General features: G+C 46.7%; 1 protein-coding gene and 1 long non-coding RNA gene across 3 annotated transcripts in view; one reads left to right on the plus strand and one right to left on the minus strand.

The window, feature by feature from the left end:
* Positions 1–212: 212 nt before the first annotated feature.
* On the minus strand, positions 213–3,086 carry LOC121671696. Its single transcript, XR_006018579.1, has 3 exons — positions 1,954–3,086; positions 1,388–1,743; positions 213–1,293 (listed from the first exon to the last, which is right to left on the minus strand). It is a non-coding gene; the product is annotated as an uncharacterized LOC121671696 (long non-coding RNA).
* Positions 3,087–3,406: 320 nt separating this feature from the next.
* Positions 3,407–23,624, plus strand: part of TBX20 (T-box transcription factor 20) — a 42,270-nt gene continuing 22,052 nt past the window's right edge. Inside the window, exons 1-5 of one of the 2 annotated variants that reach the window (XM_042043930.1) lie at positions 3,407–3,529; positions 7,882–8,116; positions 9,453–9,617; positions 14,809–14,917; positions 20,431–20,589. In XM_042043930.1, coding sequence (XP_041899864.1) covers positions 3,499–3,529; positions 7,882–8,116; positions 9,453–9,617; positions 14,809–14,917; positions 20,431–20,589 — 699 coding nt within the window. In that variant the 5' untranslated portion in view covers positions 3,407–3,498. Of the gene's footprint in view, positions 3,530–5,541; positions 5,870–7,881; positions 8,117–9,452; positions 9,618–14,808; positions 14,918–20,430; positions 20,590–23,624 lie in introns of those variants that run through there. The other variant, XM_042043929.1, reaches the window with a different exon arrangement.

The raw sequence follows: 23,624 nt of genomic DNA on the forward strand, positions 1-23,624 counted from the left end.
CAGGCACGGCATCGGCGGCTGCAAAGCCCCTCACCCCATGACAAAGATTTTGCAATACTGGAATTAAATGATCACATCCGAACTCATGTACTGCTTGGTGGTACTTCAAATTATAGCCGCAGAGAGTTGGGAGTTCAAGCCTTTAGTGAAAATTTCATCAGCTTTTAGTGACGGTTTTAAACTGAAAGAAATAATCTGTGGAGTACCCAAACTCAGATATTTATTTTTAATGAAAATGTCATCCCTGTCATTAAATACAAACTTTAGGTTTATACGGAAAATAGTGTATTTTCTGCACATGAAGGAACATTAAAGTCTAATTGTGTGCAGCTGACGCGCCAATGTGTGCTTGAGAACTCGATGATCTTCCAAGCTATGCTCTACACAAACCATGCTAAATACACACAGTATGGCACATTGGAAGAGGTGCCTGTGCGCCCATGGGGCACTTGTCCTGGCACCTTTGTAGCGGCGGTGCGTGCGCTCGTCAGCTTGTACCACGAACAGATTTGCCACACGGCTCTGGATCGGGAAGGATGTGCTCAGTGATCCTCCTGGCTGCGAGACCTCCTGCGTGTGCATCTGTCCGTGTGTCTGTGTCGAGTTATGCCCGGCTGTTCGCGCTCTACGCGGACAAAGACGTCTCCCGTTCAGGAGCGCGGCAGCCTGCAAAGTGTGAATAATTTTCAGCGAGGAGTTACACTAAATGGGAAAGCTTTTAGCACATTATCCACTGGCAATTGGACTATAATCTAATTGTCAGCCCTCGGGTCTTAATAGAGCCTTTCTCTTTCCACCATTGGATTTGCATCTGGGAGATGCCTAATGGGTTTAAAATGCCTCGCATTTTGCTCCAATAAGCCACCTTCTCGCCGTAGGTGACATTGAGATGTTTTTGTTGTGAAATTGGATCTCGGGTACGTGGGCTTCTGCCTTGCTGGCGCGGCTCTTTCCGTGAAGGGGAGAGCGTGGAGCGGCGGCAGTGGAGCGATGTCCCTGCCGCAGCAAGAGCACTGGGAGCGGGGGCTGCTCCGAAATCGGGGAGCGCAAAGAGAGGAGGAATCCGGCGGACAGACCAATAGAATTATGTGCAGCGGAGGAGAAAAAAGCTCCTGAAAGCCGGGCTGATAATCGCGTGAGGTTGCAGAGGAGCAGAGCCCAAGCCGGAGCCGGGTAGTGCTGTAGCCGTCGTTTTGTAAAGTAGCGGTGCGCTCGCAAGGCACGAACGGGCGATCCTGAGACTCCGCCCGAGCGAATAAACACCATTCTTTTTACTGGAGAAACTGTTTTCATCTACAAGGGTGAAAAATAAGAAAGAGTAAAAAATTTTAACTCTTCCCTCCCGAGGCAGGAGTAAGCTCGATCCCAAAGCAGTGCTGTAGGTTACCTTGGAGAGGGGGTGTGGGCTGGAGGGTCAGACACAGATTCCGGGCAGCACCAGGCCAGCCGCGGTCAGGGTGGGACGGCGGCAGGGAGGGTTTCGGCAGCAGCACCCCTCACCTATAGGTTCCTAATTAAAGGGAAAGGTGATCTTGCTCTCCGCACAGGCGACGGATCCGGAGGGGACACGGGGAAGTAACGGAGGAGGAGGGATGGGATGCAAATGTCAGATTATCCCAAGGGACAGCCGGGAGAAGAGCGGGTGCCAGCTCGGCTCGGTGCCGGGCCCATTTCCGGGGGGGCAGCCCCACGGGTACCACAGCCCAGGTTTGTCTCTGCGGCGAGAAGTGTGTGGCGTGGGGGCTTTTGCGAGAATAAAAAAAAAAAGAGAGAGAAAGGGTGACGGCCCCCCATCACTACGCGAAAGAGTTGCTTAAAACCTGAGCGCGGCTCCCCCCCCGGTCTGCGCCCCCCCCCCCCCCCCCCCCCCCCCCCCCCCCCCCCCCAGCGGCCCTGCGCGGCCGCGCAGAAACGCGCAGCGTCGGAGCTCTTGTCACACAAGCGAAGGCTCACCTGAAACCATCCCTCTGGACCCTAGGTTGCCCGGCGGGTTTGTGCGGGATTTTTGTCCCTCGTGTGTCGTTGCCGTCGCGATTTTGTCTTGGTGAGGAAAGGGCCGGGAAGAAGTGGTTCTCATGGTTTTCACGGAATCGGGTTTACTCCTTGGCTTTTCAGGGATCAGAGAGGGGTTTTGGAGGGGGGCCGCAAGCTCCCTGTTTGAAACCTGGCGGCGAAACTGAGCCCTAATCCTGATTAAAGCTGGGAACCAAACGAACGCGACGAGGTGTGCAGCGATTACCACACGCTGTTTTTTGCTGGCGTACAAGAGAGTAAGGAGCTTTTTAGACCAAGGAAGGGGAGAAAAAAGTACTTTACAAGAATAATGAAGCCTAATGAAATGTCTCTGCCACAGCAGGCTGACACCCGCGACAAACACATGGATTTGCTAGATTAAAAACAAACTGCAGTGTAGATTGCGTGTTCTTCATAAACGGATAAACAATAACGAAGGATTTAATTGAAACGGGTTCAAACGAGGCAACCGCCCTGTTGGGGAGCAGCAGGGTCAGTAACTCTGCTCTCGGGAGGGGGTCGGTACAGTGGTGACAGCCGCTCTGTGCCTGGGTGCGGCGGGGACTGGCAGCTCCGGTTCGCATCCCCTGGGAAGAGCGCGCGGACGTTATTAAATACATCCACTTGGTTGGGAAAGCAGAGAAGCATCAAGAGCACTGTGGTGGTGGTATGTTCCCCTGCCACCCCCTGGTCTCTGGAAGCCGTCCCGTCGCCGGAGAGGGCCATGGGCAGGGACGGCAAAGCAGCCCAGGGGAGCCGGGCTCTCTCCCTTTCCGCACTCGGGTTCCCTGATCCCTGTGTCTCCCCAGTCCGGCCCCGGTGGGGGAGAGAGCCGTAGCGAGAATTAGGCGGCCGGAGATGAGACCCATTCCCTGCCCACGGGGAAGGAGGGGGGTGCTCTGGACGTCTAGACAAGGCTCATTTCCTTATCAGAGGCGGAGCGAGGGGAAAAAAAAAAACCTAAAAAAATATAGATTCTCGTGGGATAGAGCGAAAAATTGCATGACTTAACCAAGCAAAAGAAAAGCCATCTCGTGTGGACGGACCCGTTTAAAATAAAATAAAACGAAGCTTCTGGTTTCTTTCCACCCCGGTTTTTTTACCTCCAAGGTACGAGACCCGCAAGCCCCCAAGGCCAGTTCCTCTCCCAGAGGGGCAACCCACTGCCCGGAGGTGACCGGCAGCCCCGTCCCAGCTCCACGACCGCGCCGTGGCCTCGGTTCCCCCTCGCCCGCCGCTCCGCTCGTCTCCGCGCCCGGGTGCGCCGTGCCCCTTTCACTGCGCAGGGCTTCCCCCCGCTGCGGCCGAGTCCTCCTCCCCCGGGCCAAGGCAATGACCGGGCGCCGCGCGGGACTGGAAATCCCGTGGCAAGGGAGAGCAGAAATCAGTCCGGAGCTCCTCAGCTGCCGCGGCTGAGCCGGTGTTTCCCAGACGGACGCACTGAAATGTCCACGGCCACCCGCCACCCCTCTCCCCTCAGCCCCGATGGACTGGGAGCAGCCCCTGCTAGGCACAGGTATGTTACCCTCACTGCTGGGGGACAGAAATAAGCAAGGGAAAAAGAGAGATTGTTTTTTGTTTGGGCGTTTTTTTTTTTTTCCCCCAGTAGGATCTGTGCTGTTACTTTGACGAGAGCTCGTGGGTTTTATTATCCTTATTTGCCCGGCGCATACAGTAGGTAGGAAACCAAAGGAGACTTAGGCAGCCTCGTCACCAGAGGAACGGTGAATAGAATAATTTCCCCGGCTGTTTGTACCCTCCTTTGTCTTTCTTTTCAGGCAGGCCGAACCCTGCTTTTCAGGTAGAGCCAAGGGAGCGCAGGGCCGGGAGCTCGGGACCCCCGTCCCGCCGCCCCTCGCACGCCGGGAGGGGTCCCAGCAGCAGGGCTGTCCCACAGGGAAGTCGGACCCGTACTTGGCGGGATGTCCCTCGGGATAAAGTGGTAAACTGTTGGAGGGACTTTTTGTTTGTTTGCTTAAGATTGATGTCGGCAGAACCGCTCGTCTCTGGTTCCCTGTGTCAAGCAAGAGGCGATGCTTCGTGAGCTGGCCCTCCCGGCTCGCCGGCCGCGGCACTGGCCGGGCTCTCCCCTTTCGCCCCTCTCCTCCCGCTAATGCCTGAGGCTAGACTGGGCCCCCAGACTGCTGCGGGCGACGCCAGAATCCTCTGCCAGACGCTTCAGGTGCTTCTAAATATGCACGTCCCGTTTGTGGCATGTATTCTATCTATTGGCAAAATTCAGGTAATAAAAAGGCAAACTGCAGTTGGTTCCCGCTGAACTCAAAGTGATAAAGCACTGTTTCGTCTTCCCCACTCCACTGGCTGTGAAGGGTGACCCGAATAATTGTTTCTCCATATTAATTAATTAAGTGCAGCAGGAACGGAGAGACACCGGCTATGTATGGCTCTTGGCACAAGCGTGCATACTAAAAGTTCTTGGATTCTGTTCTAGGTTTAAAAGGTGGAACTTCAGTGACCAAGTTGCATGTCCTCTTGTGAATCGTTCTAGCGAGTAAATATTTTCAGTAATATTTTTATTTAAAGGAATTAAACGCACCGCTTTTCTTTATTTATTTATTCATGAGAGTATGTTTCTATTATACGTGTGAAAGAATACTGGTGAGCAACTTACTTAAATCACTACCTTGGAATAATCTGCTCGTTGGTACCATCAGCCCGTCCCGACTTTCTCTGTCTTATGTGCTTGATCAATACCATCTATTTCGGCGCAGCCGATGAAATGGAGTTGAAGAAAACTGTGCGATCAGCGGCCCACGCGCTGGTTTGGCTAAAAGGGGAATGCTGCAAGGGTCTCCCCTGGAGTCGGTGGGGGCGAGTACATCTCACCGGGATGACAATATTTGGGATTCGGTGCAGGAAAACCAAGGGCACGATGAGCCTTAAGGAACATTCTGTCCCAGCGGAAAGCACACAACGACGAAAACGGCTGCTTTGAAAGCTGAGGTCTTTCAACATTTGAATGTAGAAGAGAAAATTAACACTCACACGCACGCACCAGAAAAATCCACAGTTACGTTTCATCCTTTCAAGCGCCTCTCCGCCGTTTCTTGTCTCGGCAAAGCGAATAGCCTGGGGACCTTCCCGGGAGCATCCCCGGCCGCGGGGCCTGCCCCCTCCTTCCCGCCCCCAGGGCTCAGAGGAGCGGAGGGCGCACCCCGAACCGCAGCCGGGGCCCCGGCGGGGAGTGGGGCTGGGGTGCCCAAAAGGGGAGAGGCTCCGGGGAGCCGTCCCGAGGGCCGGCCGCCCCCTCCCCACCTCGCGGGCGGCCAGAGCCCTGCCGAGCCCTGCCCTGCCCTGCCCTGCCCTCCCCTCCCCTCCCCTCCCCTCCCCTCCCTTCCCTTCCCTTCCCCTCCCCTCCTCTCCCCTCCCTCCCTCCCTCCCGTCCGTCCCTCCTCCTCCTCCTCCTACTACTGCTGCTGCTGCTGCTGCTGCTGCCGCTGCCGCTGCCGCTGCCGCTGCCGCCCGCCTCCGCCCCCTCCCCCGCGGCCGGGCCGGGCCGGGCCGGGGCCCTTGACGTGTCCCGGCGCCGATTGGCCGCCGGCCGATAGGATCTCCGCGGCCCCGCGTTAAGGCGGGGGAGCTCGCGGCGCCGGGAGCAGAGTGCTCCCGGTATCCCGGTCCGCCACCCCCGGCCGGTCCTCCCTCCCTCCCGCCCGCCCCGTCCGGGCAGCGCCGCACCGAGCCGCGCCGCTTCCCCGCACAGTGGCCATGGAGTACACGCCGCCCCCTAAGCCGCAGCTCTCCTCCCGGGCCAACGCCTTCTCCATTGCCGCCCTCATGTCGAGCGGCAGTTCCAAGGACAAGGAGTCCCCCGAGAGCACCATCAAGCCTTTGGGTGAGTGGGGATGGGGGTGACCGCCGGTGTCCGTGGGGTGCGGAGCTCCCGTCCGTCCGTCTGGCCCTGGCCGCACTGGCTCACTCTTCTCGGTGCTCCGGCAGCCGGCCGGGGAAGCGGCGCGTCCCCCCTGCCCGAAGGTTTTCCCTGCGGAGGGAAAAGCAGCACCACCTAAGCTTGAAGATTGAGCGCCTTCATCACCTATCGCCGTTTTTAGGCGAGGCTGTTTATAGCATAAAGAGTTTCCTAAATTCCTCCAGTTTCAGTTACGCCTCTTATTTATCCAGATTCGCCATTTGTAGAATAATCCCACACTCTAAGGTAGTTCCATTTCTCTTCGCTGATATGAAATGAATCTCTTAAATATTTATTGCAAATCCACCCTGGTTCTGAAGTCAATTAAGAGACTCTCCGTTATCGTGCCTAGGCTTACAAGGGTAGTAAAACTTGTGCGTAGACCTGAAAATCCTTTCACAGCTCCTCGATGTAGGCTCATACATGCTGTTTTGCTCTACATAGACCGGGAGGAGTTTAAGTGCTCGCGATTTTCGGGTAAGCGATTTCGCTTCTATTCGGTTGCCTCGATTCAGAATCCTGAAAGCTTTTAAAAGACATTAACATCTTCGCCTCCTCCCCCTCGGCCCCCCAAGTTTCTGCGGTTTGTCATCCTTGCGTGTATCCAGGAGTTCGCAGAAAACTACAAAATATGTGTTAATCTTTCAGGGCGCCAATGAACAGGATTACACTCAATCTTAAAAGAATTTAGCAAAGGCAGCTCCCTCAGCGTCTGCTCCACCTAATCAACTGTCTCAAAAGATTTCACATAGTCTAGGGATTCCTTGTGAACTTCAGTTTTTAGTCTGGGCGCTAATGTAGGCCGAGAATGTTGTAGTATTCCCGATCGGCATATTTACATGGGTCGGTGTTAAAGTTAGTGTTAGTGGAGTTGTTCTTTGTTTGGTTGGGTTTTTTTCTGAAAACGCTTATTTAATTTGCCTTTTCAAAATTTTTTTAACCCCTTCCCGCATGTCGTTCAACTAAAAATCGAAGGGAAACGACTGCCTGTAACTCGGTTTTTATTAACTGGAGCTTTAGGCAAAACCTTTCCCTGGAGGGGCAGGGCGCGTTCGTGCTTCTCCTGTTCTTTGGCGCCGAGCGGCGGATCCGTCGCCGTATCCCGGTGCCGCATCGCGGAGCCGGGGCAGAGCCTTCGCAGCCCTGCTCCCTCCTGGCCTCGCCTCTGGCGGAAACTCCCAACGGAGCTGCTGAAGCGCCCGAAGCCTCCCGGGGCGGGCGGGGGTGGGCGGCAGCGCCGGCGGAAGCCAGGCGCGGCGGGCGGCCAGCGTCGGCAGCAGCTACTGCACCCGCGTAGGCTGCGCGGCCGCACGCAGCTCCCCTGGAGACAGTTTCTCCAAAGGAGCGTGTTCAGTGTCAGCAAACCGCCAGGGAGAAAGGCAGACCCAGCTTTCCGGGAGGGCGAGCCCGTGCCCGCTGTTTAATTGGTATTTGGGGTTCTCTTCCGCGCGGAGCCTGCGCGGCCGCGCTCGGGCTCCTTCTGTGTTGCGCTCTCTGTCAGCGGTGCAGTCCAGGAGCAGCCTCCCGTGCTCCCCCAGCGTGACCCTGGCCCTCAGCAGCCCCTCGGCGCCCAACGCTCCCGTTTTAATGAGAATTAGTGACCTTTTCGTGGAACCCCTCGGTTAGCGGCGGGGGCAGCGCGCAGGGCTGGCTCTGCCCCGCCGTGCCCCGCGGAGTGGATCCGCACCGTGCTCTTCCCGGAGCTCATCTCCGAAAATCACCACCGCTGCCCTCAAATGATGAGCGGATGCCTAAGAAATCAGCCGGGTCTGCGGGTGTGCTGGGGCAGAGCGGCGGCAGTCGAACGAAAAATGCCTTTTTTATAGATATTTAGTTTTTAAAATAGCTCGTATCGGTGGTCGCGTTGTCCTAGCTGAATCCTCTGTGTCTCTTTCTCTTTTTCTCTCTCCCTCTCTCTTTTTCCTCAAACCCTGCAGAACAATTCGTTGAGAAATCCTCTTGCGCCCAGCCTTTGAGTGATTTATCCAGCCTGGACCCTCACGGGGACTTTAGCAGCAGCCCTTCTTCCCTGTGCACCGAGCCCCTCATCCCCACCACTCCCATCATCCCCAGCGAGGAGATGGCCAAAATCTCCTGCAGCCTGGAGACCAAGGAGCTCTGGGACAAGTTTCATGAACTGGGTACCGAGATGATCATCACGAAATCCGGGAGGTAAGGCTGGGCAGCCCCGGGTCTTCCCCCTGGGCATCTTTCGAAAAGTGGCTTTGGACAGGGGGGAAAAAAGACAAAATTACCGAAACCCCGCAGTTTTTTGTAACGGGAGAACAGCACGGCTGGGTTAAGGGGAGGAAGAGGAGGGTGAAGCCCCATAATTGCCGCAGCCCCTCGGCGGGCCCAGCCCGGCGCTGCGCGGAGCGGGGCGCGGAGCTCCGCCGGGGCAGAGGGAGAGGCGGCCCGGGGCGGCAGCGGGGCGCGGGGCGCTGCAGCGGGGCCGGCTGAAATCCATCCGGGGCGTCCTGGCGGCAGGGTAGAAGTGTCGTTTCCCTAATAGTCAGGTCTGCGACTAAAATCCCGCAGTGATTTCGAGGGGCTAGGTTGGTACAGACCACGGGGAACGCGGGGTCGTGGGAGAATGATTAAGTCAGAGCTTGGTTTGGTTGGTTCTTTTCTCTCGGTTGCAAAAATGCGCAAAAGAATTCCAAGCTTTCTTGTCACCTCAAACCATGCCGTTTCTTCAGTAAAGCTTTTGGGGTTTGGGTCAGTAAAATGCAGTCCGGAGGAGCCAAATGTCTTTTCGGGTTTTTCAATCCCCAAAGTTACTTTTTACTAATGTCGTTCCCAGACGATTTTTTATTTTTTTTCCCTAACTGGTTAGTTCTATCGGTATATGGTTTTGTTTTGTTTTGTTTTTTTTAAAAAAAGTAGGTATAAAACATGCACTTTAAAGTTCAAAATTATAACCTGTTAAAAATTATTTAACTTTTTTTTCTGGTCCACAGGATAACCTTACACTTTAAAATTGTGTTTTGTCAAAAGTTTAGTACAGAAAAGAAAGTTTCTAGTTTTGAAAATTTCATTCAAAAATATTGTGAGCAGGCTTAAGAAAACACTCATCTAACATATGGGAGAATAATGACCAAAATAATTTCTGGAATACTTCCCTTACAGTAGTATGGGTCCCGTAAAAAATAAATAATTAAAAGAAAATCCAAGTTTCTAAAGATTTATGTACCTTAGCTATAACTATCTTCTGAAATCATTGTGTACTTTTAACTAACAGGCAAATAGTATATTTCTCCTTTACTTTTTCACCTTTACCATATTTTTCTTTTTGCTTCCCAAATATCGTTTCGATTTCAAGCTGCTTTTTGTCTCCTTATTAGAGAGACACAAGATTTAACTTCCATCATGTGGAGGCAAAATCAATAGATGCTTTAAGTTTTTTCAGGGGATTTAAATATAATTGTTACTTTTAGCAGCCTTTCAGAAGCTCTCTTATTTCTGTTCTCTGCCCAAATATTTATTTTCTGATTTGCCTTTATTTCAGGAGAATGTTTCCTACGATCAGGGTTTCCTTCTCGGGAGTGGATCCTGAGGCCAAGTATATTGTGTTAATGGATATAGTTCCTGTGGACAATAAAAGATATAGATATGCCTACCACAGGTCTTCCTGGTTAGTGGCTGGAAAAGCTGACCCTCCTCTCCCTGCAAGGTTTGTAGATTTTATTGCTGGTCTTTTATTTCTCTTTACTTTTTTTTTCTTCAAGAAATACCTTGTATTAATCTTTCCATTTTGTTTGCAGACAGTGCTCTAAAATTTTGAGTCCATGCTCAACAAAATTGGTTACAAAACTCTGATTACAAATTTTGTGCTGCAGAATTTGGCCTCAGATCTCTGCCTGAGGTTTGATTTATACTGAATATTCCAAGACATGTAGAATTTGGTTAAGAGTTCTTTTATACATATTGTTTGTTTTAATTTTTTTTTAATGAAGTTTGTCATGACTCAGATAAGAAAGCTTTAAAAAAAAAAAAGATTTGTCCCTTGGATTTGCCCCCCCAATATTTGACCTCATAATTTAAAGCAATCCAGGCACCACCAGCCAAGCCAAAGTAGAAATAAATTGCAGTTCATTGCTGTTTAGGCTTGAAATGATATTATTTCTGTAACATATCCAACATTTGCTAACCAGTGATTTTATTCTTGATTTTAATCATCTCTTAGACAGCAGGCAAAGTACACATCAGTTCCACGGCATAGTTACTTTCTTTTTCGTTAAGAAATCATGACATATTCTGATACATCAGGAAAAAAAAAACCCTCTGTAAAATAAATTCCCTTTCCTACACAGAAACAAATGCTTTAGAAGTTTAATTGCTAAAGTAATTCTATTAATATAATTACTGACTGATTCCTTTAAGCACTGGGCAGCTGAGGCTGCAGCGCTGGGCTGTGCAGTGGGAGGGCACTTCAGAGGAGACCCACACTTCATCGTATTCAGCCCAGCACTTCTGTACCTACTTCAGTCCCCAAGTCCAGTAAGACTGCAGCACATGTCGAAAGGCTTTGCTGAGTCAGAGCCGGAGATAGGGAAATAACGCGGATGCCTCTCTGGCTTCAAAGAAACTTTTTGTGGAGGGCTCTGTGCAGGAACACAGATCTGCTCCGTGGCTTAGCCTGGGGTTAAGAACTTGCTTATTACAGAGGCAGAAATTATAAGTGAAACGCAAGAAATGGAAACAAATTTTTTTGGTGTGTGAGTATAGGCACCAAACAGTGCACGATTTCCTTATATAAAGTGTTGAACTGAAATCTTGGTGACTGGTGATCTCTGGAAGGCTGTTCAGGGAAGTAAATAAACAAAAAGCGCAGGCAGAGAAGAAGCTGTGATTAAAGACAGCAACCTAGGAGTTATGTCTGCTTTGTTTTCGTGGCCAAAAACTCCTTCTTGTAGTGTGGTAAATGTCTGAGGGCTTCATTTGACGTATTGTAATGGGCACTGATCAAAACCCAAAGAAAAAACACAGATCCTGCTCCAAAGGAGTCAGCATCAAAAGAAGAAATAACAGAAGAACAGAAACAATTTTAAGGCAGGGTTTCCCCCTTCTTATTTTTCTGTTCACGCCCCTTTTGGGATACCTTTAAATAGATTACTAATTCACACTCTCTCTGGCATAGACTCATTCAACAAGGAAATACTAGAACATAAGACAAGAGATTGGAATAATTAGCAACTGCTCTGCCGAGTGTTGGATAAAACCTTCTTGAAGTTTAATAGTTGTTATTGTATTGTGGTAACGTTCAGGAGTCCTCAACAGATCAGCCCCCCTATGTGCAAAAGTGTATCTGTGCTGTTCCATTTTCAGGATGCTTTGCCCTCATGTGTAAACGTACACCTTTCCTGCTTTATTTTCAGGATGCATAGTTAAACAGACTGTTGATCAGAGCACAGGCAGAGATAGCTGCTTCTTTGTGTGGATGGTACTTACAGATACATTTATGCACGTTGTCCTCCTTATACTTCTCTTCGGTGAGAAAAAGGATGTCAAGAGGTTCAGCGTGCCAATGTTTGCATTACCAGTGCTTCTTCTAGAGTATTAATGCATCTTTTGAGGTGGGAGGTCTCAGTCTTGCTTGAACAGATTAAAAATAGTTCTCCTCCCATCTTGAAACGAGTTTGGTCCTGCTCCAGTAACAGAAGCCCTTAATGAAGTTATGATTTCTTGTCCTCCAAACACAGGGTTTTAGCTCTCCCTACTTGAGGAGTGTCAGTGAGAGGTGTATGTGTGTTTAGTGTCTGGGCACTGGTAACAAGGTACTTGTTCCCCACACACCATTGCCTGCATCTGCACAGGCACAGTGACATCAGAGGAATTTTTCAGGAGTTGCATTGTGCCTGGGTGTAAGACTTTACAGGATTGAACCAGTTCGATGGCTTGCTCTTTCCATTTTAAAAAAAACTTTCAACACTAAGACAGTTTTGTAGGGTTTTTTTGGGCTTTTGGTTTTTTTCAAATTAATAAGTATTCTGCAATTCTGTTTGAAAGATTAGCCCTTCAGGGAACTTTCTATTAAAACCAGTTTTATCCTTGTCTTCCTGCTGTCAATGTTGAAGGCAAGTTTATGTTGCAATGAACAAGTTTATGTTGCAACGAACACTTAAATAAAAATACTTTTCAGAAAGTCTTTTGTAAATCTTCTTAAGTGCTATCTGGGTATAGAGTTCCTATGTGATATTTTGTGTTTGTCTTCCACATTAAGACTGCGTGAAACATCAGTAAGTTTCAGCATGTACCTTTATTTGATCTTCTTCCCTTTTTGCCTCATTTCTTTCACTCAAAAATTTCTCCCTTTTTTTTTTTTTAAACTGTATTTGTCTACAATAATTTGTTTAATGAAGTTATAGTGTTTACACACTTATGGAGAGCTCTAGGCAGGAAATCTTTAAATGGTATTATATTTTGCAAATTATTTGAAATATTATGGTAAATAAAAGTAGCATGCATGGGGCTTGTGGGACCAGACCATCTGTTTAAACTAAATAGAGGGAGTGCAGTGCTGCATTCCAAAATACACAAGAAAGAAGCAGTACTCAAACCTTGCATATATCACTAAACATTATGTACTGTGGAGCAAATTCACACCCAAATATGGCTCCTCAATCCTTTATGAATCAAAGCGAGCAGCTCCTCGCATCTGGCTGGCCTTAGGCAGCAGATCCCAGGCAAACTTCTGGGAGAGCCTTGTGTGCTGTGCTGGAATGTGCAAATTTATCTTGCCGACCTGTTTGCTTGTGCACACTCATGGTCTTCCCAACAACTTCTGCTTCAGAAATCACTATGTCAAGTGTTCAACCCTCTTCCCTGAGGTGTGCAAGCTCAGGTTGTGGGAGAAGTGTGGGAAATAGGTGTAGCTCACCAGGTGGAACCCTGTGGTGCAGTGGGATCAATGGGGTGTAGCAAATGGGTAAAAAAGTAAGGTCTATTGTTGCATTTCAGTAAGTGATATTCTGGTGCCCATCCTTCAGTGACTTTCCTGTTAGCACTCAGCTTACAGGCACTCGGTAGTTCTAAAGCAGTGCCAAGCATTAACTATCCATGGTGTAAAACAATTGTGCTCAGCTTTTCAGCACAGGGAGGTCTTTACTCATTCCCAGCACATATTTGAAATACTTTGGCTTTTTGGACCCAATTAGCCAAACCGTGCTGAGTCTGACACTCTGTGATCACAGTAAACATTATTAGCTATCCAGACATTCAAAATTAGGAGGCAGGCTCAAAAAAAAAAAATCACAAGGCTGGCTGAAAAGTTGCAGGGCCTGTTAGGAACTCTTTTTGTCTTGCCTTCTCTAATTCAGGGCTCTAAATTTTGAAATTTTCAGGTTTTTTTAGAGGAAGGCAAAGTTAGTTTTCACGAGAGCTAAGATTCTTTTGACATAACACGATTCCAGGTCTTGGGTTTTCAGATACACGACCATTTTTTATGGGCTTTGCAGTACAATCAGCAGAGTCTATAGCAGTGAGGACGCCTGCATGCTAGGAATATTTTATTGTGACAGGAATCCTGGCTCAGCATCCCTCCCATGGACATAGCTAGAGCAGCCACGCTGTGCTTTGGATCAATGTAAGGCAAACATCCTGCACATCTGAGGTGAGCTGTGCTGGTAACACTTTAGCTTCACTGTGTCTTGGGGATTCTGCTGGCAAAAACAGAATGCAGGATCAAATCTCCTTCCTCTTTGAGCAACAGGACTGTTCTCCCCAGTGTCTTTAGTATGGGCATTCCTTGATTAGGGATCAGTGTGGTCTATTGGAGAGTTACGCCCCACCATTTAGTGGTTTTTCCATTCTAAAATCGTAGCTCAACAACAAGGACAAATGTTTATCTTCCTAACCTGGCAGTTCAGTGCTGCCCCACCCACCTAATGGAAGAAAGTCATTTGTGTGGCCAAAGACATCACCCAAAATGAGAGTCAGGCCCTCAGTGAGTGATAACCAATGCAGACAGAAGCAGAACAGGGCTGGTTTGCACTAGCTGAAGGTCTGGTCTGACTCTTAATTTGCCATCACAAAAGAACATTTGAGTTAATAATTTTCAGCAATACATTATTCCTATAAAATCATTGCTCTTAAATAGCATGGCACTTGTAATTAGTGTAGTCATAATGTATACATCATTGTATCTACATGTCTTCTTGCTTCCTTTTCTTCTGCTTAATTTCCCAAGTGTAGGATTGTTAATAGCAGAGCTGTAACTAATTTTTCATGTCAAACCACTGTGCTGGACTGCAGCCTTCAACCTCTTATAAACAGACGTCACCACAGCGAATGTGTGATCGAGTGCAGGTTAAAATCATTATCACGGCTTAATGTTACATATAAAGAAAAATGCATTTTTATCTGCATTCCCCCATTATCTCTGTAATGACACCATGTTTTTTCTCTTGGAGCTGTAGTCATTGTTATTTTAAGTGCTTGTTAGTACAGCTGTGGGGAAAGACATGATCAATTTTTCATTTGGGAAAAGACACAACAGCAAATGTTAGTTAATGTCTCCGTTTTAGATAGCAGGATAAAATAATAGGGATGGTTAAGGAGCAGTCTAGCACTCAGACACAGGATTCTCAGTTATGTTCCAGTGAATTAAATAAGTAATCTGCTTTACTGTCCTTCATTAATAGCTTTATTTCAGGAATTCATTAATTTCGGGGAGGCGGTGTCATGTTCTAGCAGCAGATTTGTATTATCCTAAGCTCTCAGGAAGTCCATGTCCGTGAAACCACTGCATATCCCAAAAGCAGAATGATATGTGCATTTTAATTTCATACAGAGATGGTACCCACACACAAGCCCAGAGGTGAGATTTTTTTTATGAGCAGGCATTTTTTCTGTGTTTTTTTTAGGTTGTATGTGCACCCTGACTCCCCATTCACAGGAGAGCAACTGCTGAAGCAGATGGTGTCCTTTGAAAAAGTCAAACTCACCAACAATGAGCTGGATCAGCATGGCCATGTGAGTAGCCCTATGGGTGGGAAAGGGAAAAGAAATCACCAGGGAATTGCTTGCTTGGGCCACAGGGCTAAATGGGAGAGAGACTGCCATGGGGAAAGGCTGCCGTGGTCCCCATGTTACCTCTCTTAGCCAGCCCTTCATACTACAGTGGGGGACGATGTGTGAAGCTTGAATGCATCTGACTTAACACGTTTAAGGCCCCTTTTGGGTTCCTCTGTTGTTGAGGAATTGGCAACTTTAAAAGTCGGGATTTTACAAAGTGTTTCATAGGGCAGAGCCCAGATCAAACCCTGCTACCACTAGAGGCAAAACATCCATCTGGGACAAGTTCAGGGTGGAGCTGAGGATGAGAGCAAGGGATAGAAGGAAAGCAGATGAGCCTTTTGTTGCGCTTTTGCTTGCAGTTTGCTGTGACTTGGCAGTATGCTCTGCCACGTCCCACGGCCAGCAAACCCACGTGCTTTTACATGTGGGCTTGGAAGCTCCCTGCCGGTCACTTCAGGTCACCTGTTAGGGCTGGGTCCATCAATAAGAGCTCTTTTACTTCCAGACTCATTGCAGCATGGGCACAGAGTCAGAAGAAAATACTGACTTGACACCAAAGCAAGGTCTATAAAATTATAAAAAATAAGTGTGCCTCAATTGCCCTTGAAATAACTGTAGGCTAACTGCAAGCCAAGGTGCCACAGGGTGGACTTGGGCCTCTGAAGGAGACAGGTCTTGGCTCTAATTGGTGCCAGTTCTTTGTCACAAGCCTTGAGGCTGGAAGATGGTAAATAGGATTCAGAGCTGCTTGCCATGCGTTCCTGCTATGCTCCATCAGTGGGGACAACTCCTTTACTTACCTGACTGCCTAGCAGTAGGTGATAAGAATAGGTATTGTCTGTCCTGTCCTTTCCCTAAAAATGCCTCTAAAGTGCAGGAACAACTGGGTAGTGCCTCCAAATTGTGAAGAAAGAGCTAAAATTGTTGCCTCTGGGCTTGTTGATTCTCCCAGGGAAGACAGAAGGAGCAAGGGGACGGATTTGAAAGAGTTGTTGGCTGAGAACAAGGCAGTTTAGTTCAGAAGAATGAGCATAAAGGCAGTGTTAGTAAATGAGGTGTTGGGAAGAGAGGAATGATTTTGAATTCCAAAGCATGTGTAGGGGGAACTAATTTGTTCAGCTGAATAATTGCAGAATACAATGTATCAGAAATCCCTTTCCTAGTGTGGTATTTTTTTGCCTGGACTGTGTGAGACAGTGACCATTTGTCTCAGCTGTGTTCTGTGCAAATGTTTCTCATCCAAAAGAGAATTTTCACTCATTTCAAGAACTGAGCATTCAATCACAGCCATGATAATTTAAAATACATCCTGGAAATAACAGCAACAACAAAAAAATAGCTGAAACCCCCAAACAAATAAACAAAAAAATCCCAGATAGACGCCTCTGTGTTGTTCTTTTGTAGAGATCCATCTGTGGATATATTGTTCTTGAAGCCAGTTCCCACCGTTGTTCTCTTCATGACTAGTAGAGAATGGTTTTGTTTTTTTCTTCTCTTTTATTTCATAATCTGTAGAAGGGCAAAGCTGAAGATTTGTGGGCTCTATCACCGAGTGATGATAGAGCAGTATACGTGAGCACTTAAAAAGAAGCATTTTTCATCATAACAGGGGCCATGTGTGCCTCTAATAAAGGGCTTGCAGCAGTATATTGCAAGCTAGTTAGGAGTGCTGCAGTTCCCAGAAGCCCAGAGGAGGAGGAAGAAGAAGTAGGTCTGAGGAGCTGTCGGGAACAGAGACATGTGGCAGAGCAAGAAGATGTAATCACCTCAAATACAGGCAGTGGGAGAAAATGATCTGTAGTGTTTGAGATGCAACCTTCCCATTAATTTCCGGAGAAGCAGAGGTTGATCCCATTCTTTACACAAAGGCTCTGGACAGCCAACCACAATGGAAAGTTTTGTGTGTTCAGTTAAGTATAAGTCCTGAAGGCTTGATCCTGTGTTGAGGTTTGAGTGACAGGTGTTACCCCTTCACAGAGCCCTCTCTTTTTAATATTTTGTGGGGGTTTATGTTCCAAATTAGGATGTCAGGTTTTATGTGCTGCCTTATTGAAGCTATGTGAATGCTTCAGTGGATGATCAGTAGAATTAAGGAAGAAATCAGTGCTCTAAAGCCTTTAAGGAGGGCTCACTGTGCTATGGCCCACGGTGTTTCTGAACTCCTGTGTACGAGGAGAAGAGGAGAATTGAAACACCTCCTGAAATCTCTCACTTCAGTTTGAAAGAGCTAGTCTTCACTTTTTAATTACGTTTGATAAGGCGTGTTAGTTCCTGAGGAAATTTGGATGACCCAAAAGACGCCTTTAAATACTAGTTGCAGGTAGGGAACATGGATCCAACCCGATTCCAGTTTGTTCTACTTTCTTGCTTTCTTCATCGTCCAGAAGACAGTTATGGGTGTTAAGGTAATTGTGGTTTATTTGTAGGGTGGTTCACTTCCTGGAAAGGAATCTGTAGAGAAGAGAGGCATTTGTTTGTTCTAGCATATGTTTGTTTTCTCTTATTCTGGGACTTTTGGAGTTGGCAAGCATTTCTGCTTGTGTACCTTCAGCAGCATGTGTAACCCCATAGTTATGCACATAGTCTCCCCAAGCACCAGGCAGAAGTCTTATCTCTGTGTGCATGACATACAGCTTGCTCCATGGAAACACTTTCAGATATCCTTACCAGAGGAAGGAAATGGCTCCTATCTCTAGATTTTTACAGCCAAGCAATTGCCATTTTTCTGATTGCAAAATATTTATGAATGTGACATTTTCCCCCCAGATTTTTGGTGACATTCTTCACACAGAATGCTTTCTTTAGGACTTTTTGTTGCCCTTCATTGGAGCGACATAATTTCTGGTTTATGGTGAGGTGAGCTGTGAGTGTATACATTATTGTAATTGGTTTTTTGGCATTTACAATAGCAAAACTCAAACACATGGATGTTTGCAAAAGCAAACACAAAGCTGTGAACATGTTTAATAAATAACTGTGAAAGCAGGGGGTTTGGAATAGCTGCAAGGAGTTATGCCCAAGGTTTTTTAGAGTCAACCAGGCAGAAGTTAGGAACCTTCGTGTTTTCAGAAAGAAAACTTTACGTGGTAATGCTCTTATTTGGTGAATATGGAAGTGGCATTCACAGCACAGTTCCTGAATTCAAAACCACCTTGGAATTTTGCAGCTGGCATACAGATTGCCTCTGGTGACTGGTCTGTAGCCAGTGGGAGCCAGATGCCTACAAACCTGCCTGACCTTACAGCAATCAGGATCCTGTAAGGAGGGATCCTGGTCATCTTCCCTGCTGCAAGCTGTCAGCACAAAGGTGGATGGGGTGGCTGGGGGCCTGTGGCTGCCAGCAAGTGTGTGCAGGGGGGCTGCCATGAGTATAGGGGCACCTGATGTATCTCTTGGGACATGCCAGCAGGACTGTCACAGAGCTGGCATGATGGATTTTCTGATAGCTACACCATGCAGGAGGGGACTGCTTGGACTTTGAGGCCACTCTTGGAGGCTACTCTGTGAGGTACACCCTGTGGATCTAACTCCTTTAGGATATTTTTATATAGTCCTAACACGAGATGTTGCATGGATATTAAGGAGTGTCTTTGTGTGTTACCAGCAGCTTGTGCGGGGGTGCAGGTGGAGTACTACAGGTACAGACCCTCACATGAAGGAAATGGTGACATTTACTTTTACCTTGGCCATGGGTCTTCTGTGACCTCCTGGCTACATTCAGTACTTGTTTGGTACATGAATGACCAGACTTGCCTCTGGTGGGAATGAGAAATATAGAGTACCATGGAAGGGGATGTTATCTATGTACACTTCATTTTTTGGAAAACTTTCATAAGGGATTACGTGCTCTTGTTTGAGAAATGTAGTTTCTTTATCACAATTTGCATTCAAGAGGAGTGAAAGGAAAGGGCATGTGTGGGAGCTGCTCTGTCACAACTTCTTCCTCCTTCCGCTTGACTGCTGCTCAGATGTAATGCCTTGGTGTGGATATCATGGCCGTGAAAGGCAATGGAAAGCACCGAGGTCTGTGGGCCAACTTCTCAGTAAGCTCATCACCATCCACACACCCTGCTTTAAAATGTCTTTTCCATCTGCTTAGAGCACTCCAAATTACTAGGATGACAAGACAAAGTTTTACAAAGAGAAGGTAAAGTGCTAAGGGTATTAAAGGCAAGGTCCATGGCCGTTGTGTGTATTGCTGTATAAAATGGTGAAGTGCTTTGAAAAAGGACCTGAGCTGGTTAAAGCGGACATGCAACACTTCCAACATGATGGTTCACTGTCACTGTAATGTCTTTCTTGCTGCTGTGTGCCTCCCCCCAAAGTCCCAGTGTGAGTCTTGGCAATATTTGGCCCCAAAGGAGCAGCAAAGAAAAACGCTGATGGAAATTGTAGATATGATAGAGCTGTCTCTGAGCTCTCCACTCCAATGCAATGTGCAACCTTTCTCATTGACTTAGCATGAAATACTGCACTGCTCCTGCTATGTTTCAGCTGAAGTTAACGCTTCCTGAGGAATGCACATTAGCTGTTCCAGATGTACGGAGCTGACTGTAATGTCATTATGGCCCCTGCAAAATAGAACCACCCACACCATTGCCAATTTTGTCTTGTGACTGTGATTATATCCAAAACAAGGGCTGGTGTGAGCTGAGCTCTGTATTTAATTCTTATATTGTAATACTGTGGTTAGAGGCAGCCAAACAGGCCTCCAGCCAGTGGTAACTGAAGCAAGGGGAACTCTTGGTTTGACTCCAGTGAACATTGAAATTGGTTGGTTGGTAGCTTGGGTTTAGAATTGTTTTGGGAGCTCGTAAACAATTATTAATGAGGATAGAATAGCAAAACCCAGTCATTTGGGGGTTCCGTACTGGTTTCCCTCCTTGCTCTCATTTTTGGTAGTCTGCGGTGAAGAGCATCTATGAAGTAGCTTGTTTTAAGAGTTTGCCACAGTAGAAGGCTACGTGGAGTTTTACTTTTGGTCAGATGGTTTGTGCTGCTGCTGCTGGTAGGTTTTTGGATGGGTCTAATTTTTTCCGTCATTTTTTTTGGAGGGATTTGTGACTGTTTTCATTGTGCACCTGCGCATTTTTGCAAATGGGGAGTGTTGGCCATTAGCTTTCAGTTCGCACCTGCCAACTGGGGCACACTCTGGTAGTGACTAATTCTGTATGTAAAACACCTCACCTGTAGGAACAGGTATTTATGCTTCAAGATATGCATGCTCACCAGTGGCGTAGGAGTGAGAGGAGTCTAGCTCCTGGGATGCCTGCTTTTCCACCTTCATTTCCTGGAACTGCCCAAAGGAGCTGGAGAGTTTACTCTGAAAACCAGCCCCTGGCTGGTTAGATTTCAGACACTTCCCCTGCAGTGTTAATTAGATCTCTTTTTTCCCCCTATGGTTTTATAGCTTTGAGGGCTCTGTCAACCCTCCTCTCAGGACAGTGCTGTGTCATTCTTTCTCGCAGATCATTTTGAACTCCATGCACAAGTACCAGCCAAGGGTCCACATCATTAAGAAGAAGGATCACACGGCTTCTTTGCTCAATCTGAAATCAGAAGAGTTCAGGACATTCATCTTTCCAGAGACAGTTTTTACTGCCGTTACTGCCTACCAGAATCAATTGGTGAGTAGAGCAGCTAATTTCCATGGATGAAACTAGACCCTACCCTGCTGAAAACTCCCTTCTGCCCCATGTAAACCAGGAAAATGTCAGCCATAACCTACCTTTCCATGCCAATCTTACTCACATTCATGAGTAATTCCTGAATATACAGTAGTACTACAGACTTCAAAGAGCCGTAAGAGTTATTCATGAGAGTAAAAATGACAAGTAAGAGGCTTTCTTTTGTCTTCCCTTCTGTCTATACAAAGCTGCTTGCATATTAACATTTAGTCATTTTCTAATTATAGCTCATTAAAGAACTGTTCTTATTTGCAGAGATCTTTTATGCCACAAGCTATGAGCTGAGAGAGATTCTGGTTTGCACATGATAATTTCATGGGCTTAAAAAGTCGACTAATTAAGCTGTAAGGCTCAAACGTAAGGAAAACCACTCAGAGATACGCTTTTCAGAGGCTGCCCAGATTACATCCAGATGTTTGAATTTCAATTTGCATGCCAGGGAATAATATATACAAAATGGAGGAGATCATAACAATGGATTGCTAATGAGTAATTTTAGGAAGTCTATAAACAATCAGAGAACAGAGGCTCTGCTTGATGGTGGATTGGGCTTTAATATTTAAGTCAGTGGAAATATGTAGTTTCCTTCAGTGTGATTCAGAGCATGCTTTAAGGGCTTACTGACTATGGTACTTCAAAAAACCCACCTATTTCACTCCTTAGTTCCCTCAAGTTAAGAAAAATATAGGCCCCGTCCAAATATGTGGGCAGGTAGCATCACAGAGTCAATGAACCTGCTGGATTGTTTAAAGAAGTCAGCATTTCTTAATATGAAGCAAAAGTAATTAAATTTGAAATGTTATGAATAAAACTAAACTACTGCATAGGGGACCAAGGAAGCTCTGAAGATAATATTAGTAGTATTAAGTCAGTCCTTATGACGGACCCCATATCCTGCTTTAAGGCTTTAATGTATTGATTTAGACTCAGATTTGTATCTGAATGCCGTAGAAAACACACTCAGCACCTGGCAATCTCAAGAAAATAATGTTTGGACAGGCAGTTAGATTTTTCCATGTAACTTTCTTTAAAAACCAGCAAAACAGTAACAGGCACAAAACCAGCTAAACCCGGAATTTATTTCTGTAGGATGAATTTGCGTCTACCGATGATATTTACACTAGAGATGTTTCTAAACCAACCTTCCCAAAGCACATACATTGAGTCCTGGAAATTTCTCAATGGAACATCTCCGGAACCCCTAGAGGTTGATGTTGTCATTTTATTTATGACTAATGAAAATGGAGCCTTTTTTCATTTTTGCCATTTCTTTCAGAACTGTTTTAAGGAGGGATTGATTACATTTCTGGAGGTTATTAGATAAAAGCTAAATACATTACACTTTCAACAAACTATCTCATAATTTAAGATTTAAAGGGCATTCATTTATTTAAACAGTCAAACCACTGCCACAGAGTTGAATTGTAGGTCAGATTTCATTTTAAAATGCTTTCTAGCAGATGTTCTCTGATTGTTTGTGAGACAGTCTCTGAGGAAAAATATGGCCATAAATGATTGTGAGTCTCATCTGGCTTTGGTGGATACAAAAAGTTTCTCCTGTGATGTCATACCAAAACTTTAATATCGGGAAGATGGAAGTTTGATTGGTGAAAATATGCTCAAGAGATGAATAGACATCCTTATTGTTCTGTAGTGCAGTTGGCTTGGTGTGTCGGTGATCTCAGTCAATGGAACTAGTTAGAGCTTGTATTTTTAAAGGTGGTTTTCAAAACGCTGCCATAAAAATGTTCAGTGGACGTGAGGCACTGACTCGCCACGCTGCAACATCACCATGAGCTGAGGGCTTATGGATATCTTGGAAGTAGAATGAGTCTGTAACTAACTTTCTGAATTGTTTCAAGGTCCTTGTAGCAAGGCTTCAGGGTTGTTTCCACCAGTTGTATCTGAGCCATGAGACAGCTTCAAATCCTCGACCAGCACTCAGGTCCATGGTGTTTGACCACTGGAAGAGTGTTACTTTAAAACTCAGAATTTGCCTTTGTCAGCATGTCCCTTCCTCTCTGTGTTTTCCTCACAGAAGACCTCTTTCTCAGAATTAAAAGTTGGGTCCAGTTGTCCTCTTTATTTTTCATTTCTTTTTTATTTCGGGGGAGAAGCGACCCCATTTTGAAATATATTTGTTTGGTGAGAGTGTTTCATTGTTTGAGGATTTGGAAAAGATCCCTTTTTTTTTTTTCCCTGAGTCTTGAGGCCCAGTTATTAAAAATGAGGTTGTGGCCTCTTCGATACAGGCTTTTTTTTTTTGAGGGAAGTCAGGCTGACAAAGCCCCTTGATATGAAATGTTGAGAGCTGTTGGTTTTCGTGGGTTTAAGCTAGAGTTGGTGGCATTCACTGCCTTGTAGGATGGGTCCTGTGTTGCCTCTCATCAAGGTCTAACTTCCACTTAAAATTTTATTTTTAGCTCTTGGAAGAAGTACGGCTGGAAAATCCAAATATTACAATGATGTCTCAGGTTTTATTCACCAAATCGAAACTGGTTGGATAGATAGAAAATTTCACAAGGACAATGGTGCATTTCTTTTCTTGGTCCTCAAAAAAACATATTGAAAGTCACCACCATATGCCTGAAAAGTTTCACCGCAAAGTTAAGGGGAACTCAGATGCTTTGGGGCAGGAGGGATTCCTGGTCAATGGGTTCTCTGTCAAAATGGAAAGGCTGACTGAATCACTGGGCAGGTTTATAGCTACCTTTGAAGAAGGGAGGAAAGTTTTTATTCATGATCTGTGTTTTTTCAAGACTGTGATAGTTTCAGTGGGGTTACTCCTTCAATGCAGGCCCTGTCAGTTTAAATCTGAGTTCTCCCCACATTTTTCCTTCCTTCCTCAGCCTCTTTTCATACAAAACCAGTTAAACTGCCCCTGTGCGGTGGCTGGTAGGCCTGGCTGAGAACATTTCCATCCCAGTAAAAGAAAAGGCGGTGCTGAACTGAAGCCATGGCTTCAGGTCATTTGG

Source organism: Corvus kubaryi, unplaced genomic scaffold (genome assembly GCF_017639235.1).
Source record: "Corvus kubaryi isolate FWS band 111438036 unplaced genomic scaffold, C.kubaryi_AGA036_p1.0 37398, whole genome shotgun sequence".
Lineage (NCBI taxonomy): Eukaryota > Metazoa > Chordata > Aves > Passeriformes > Corvidae > Corvus > Corvus kubaryi.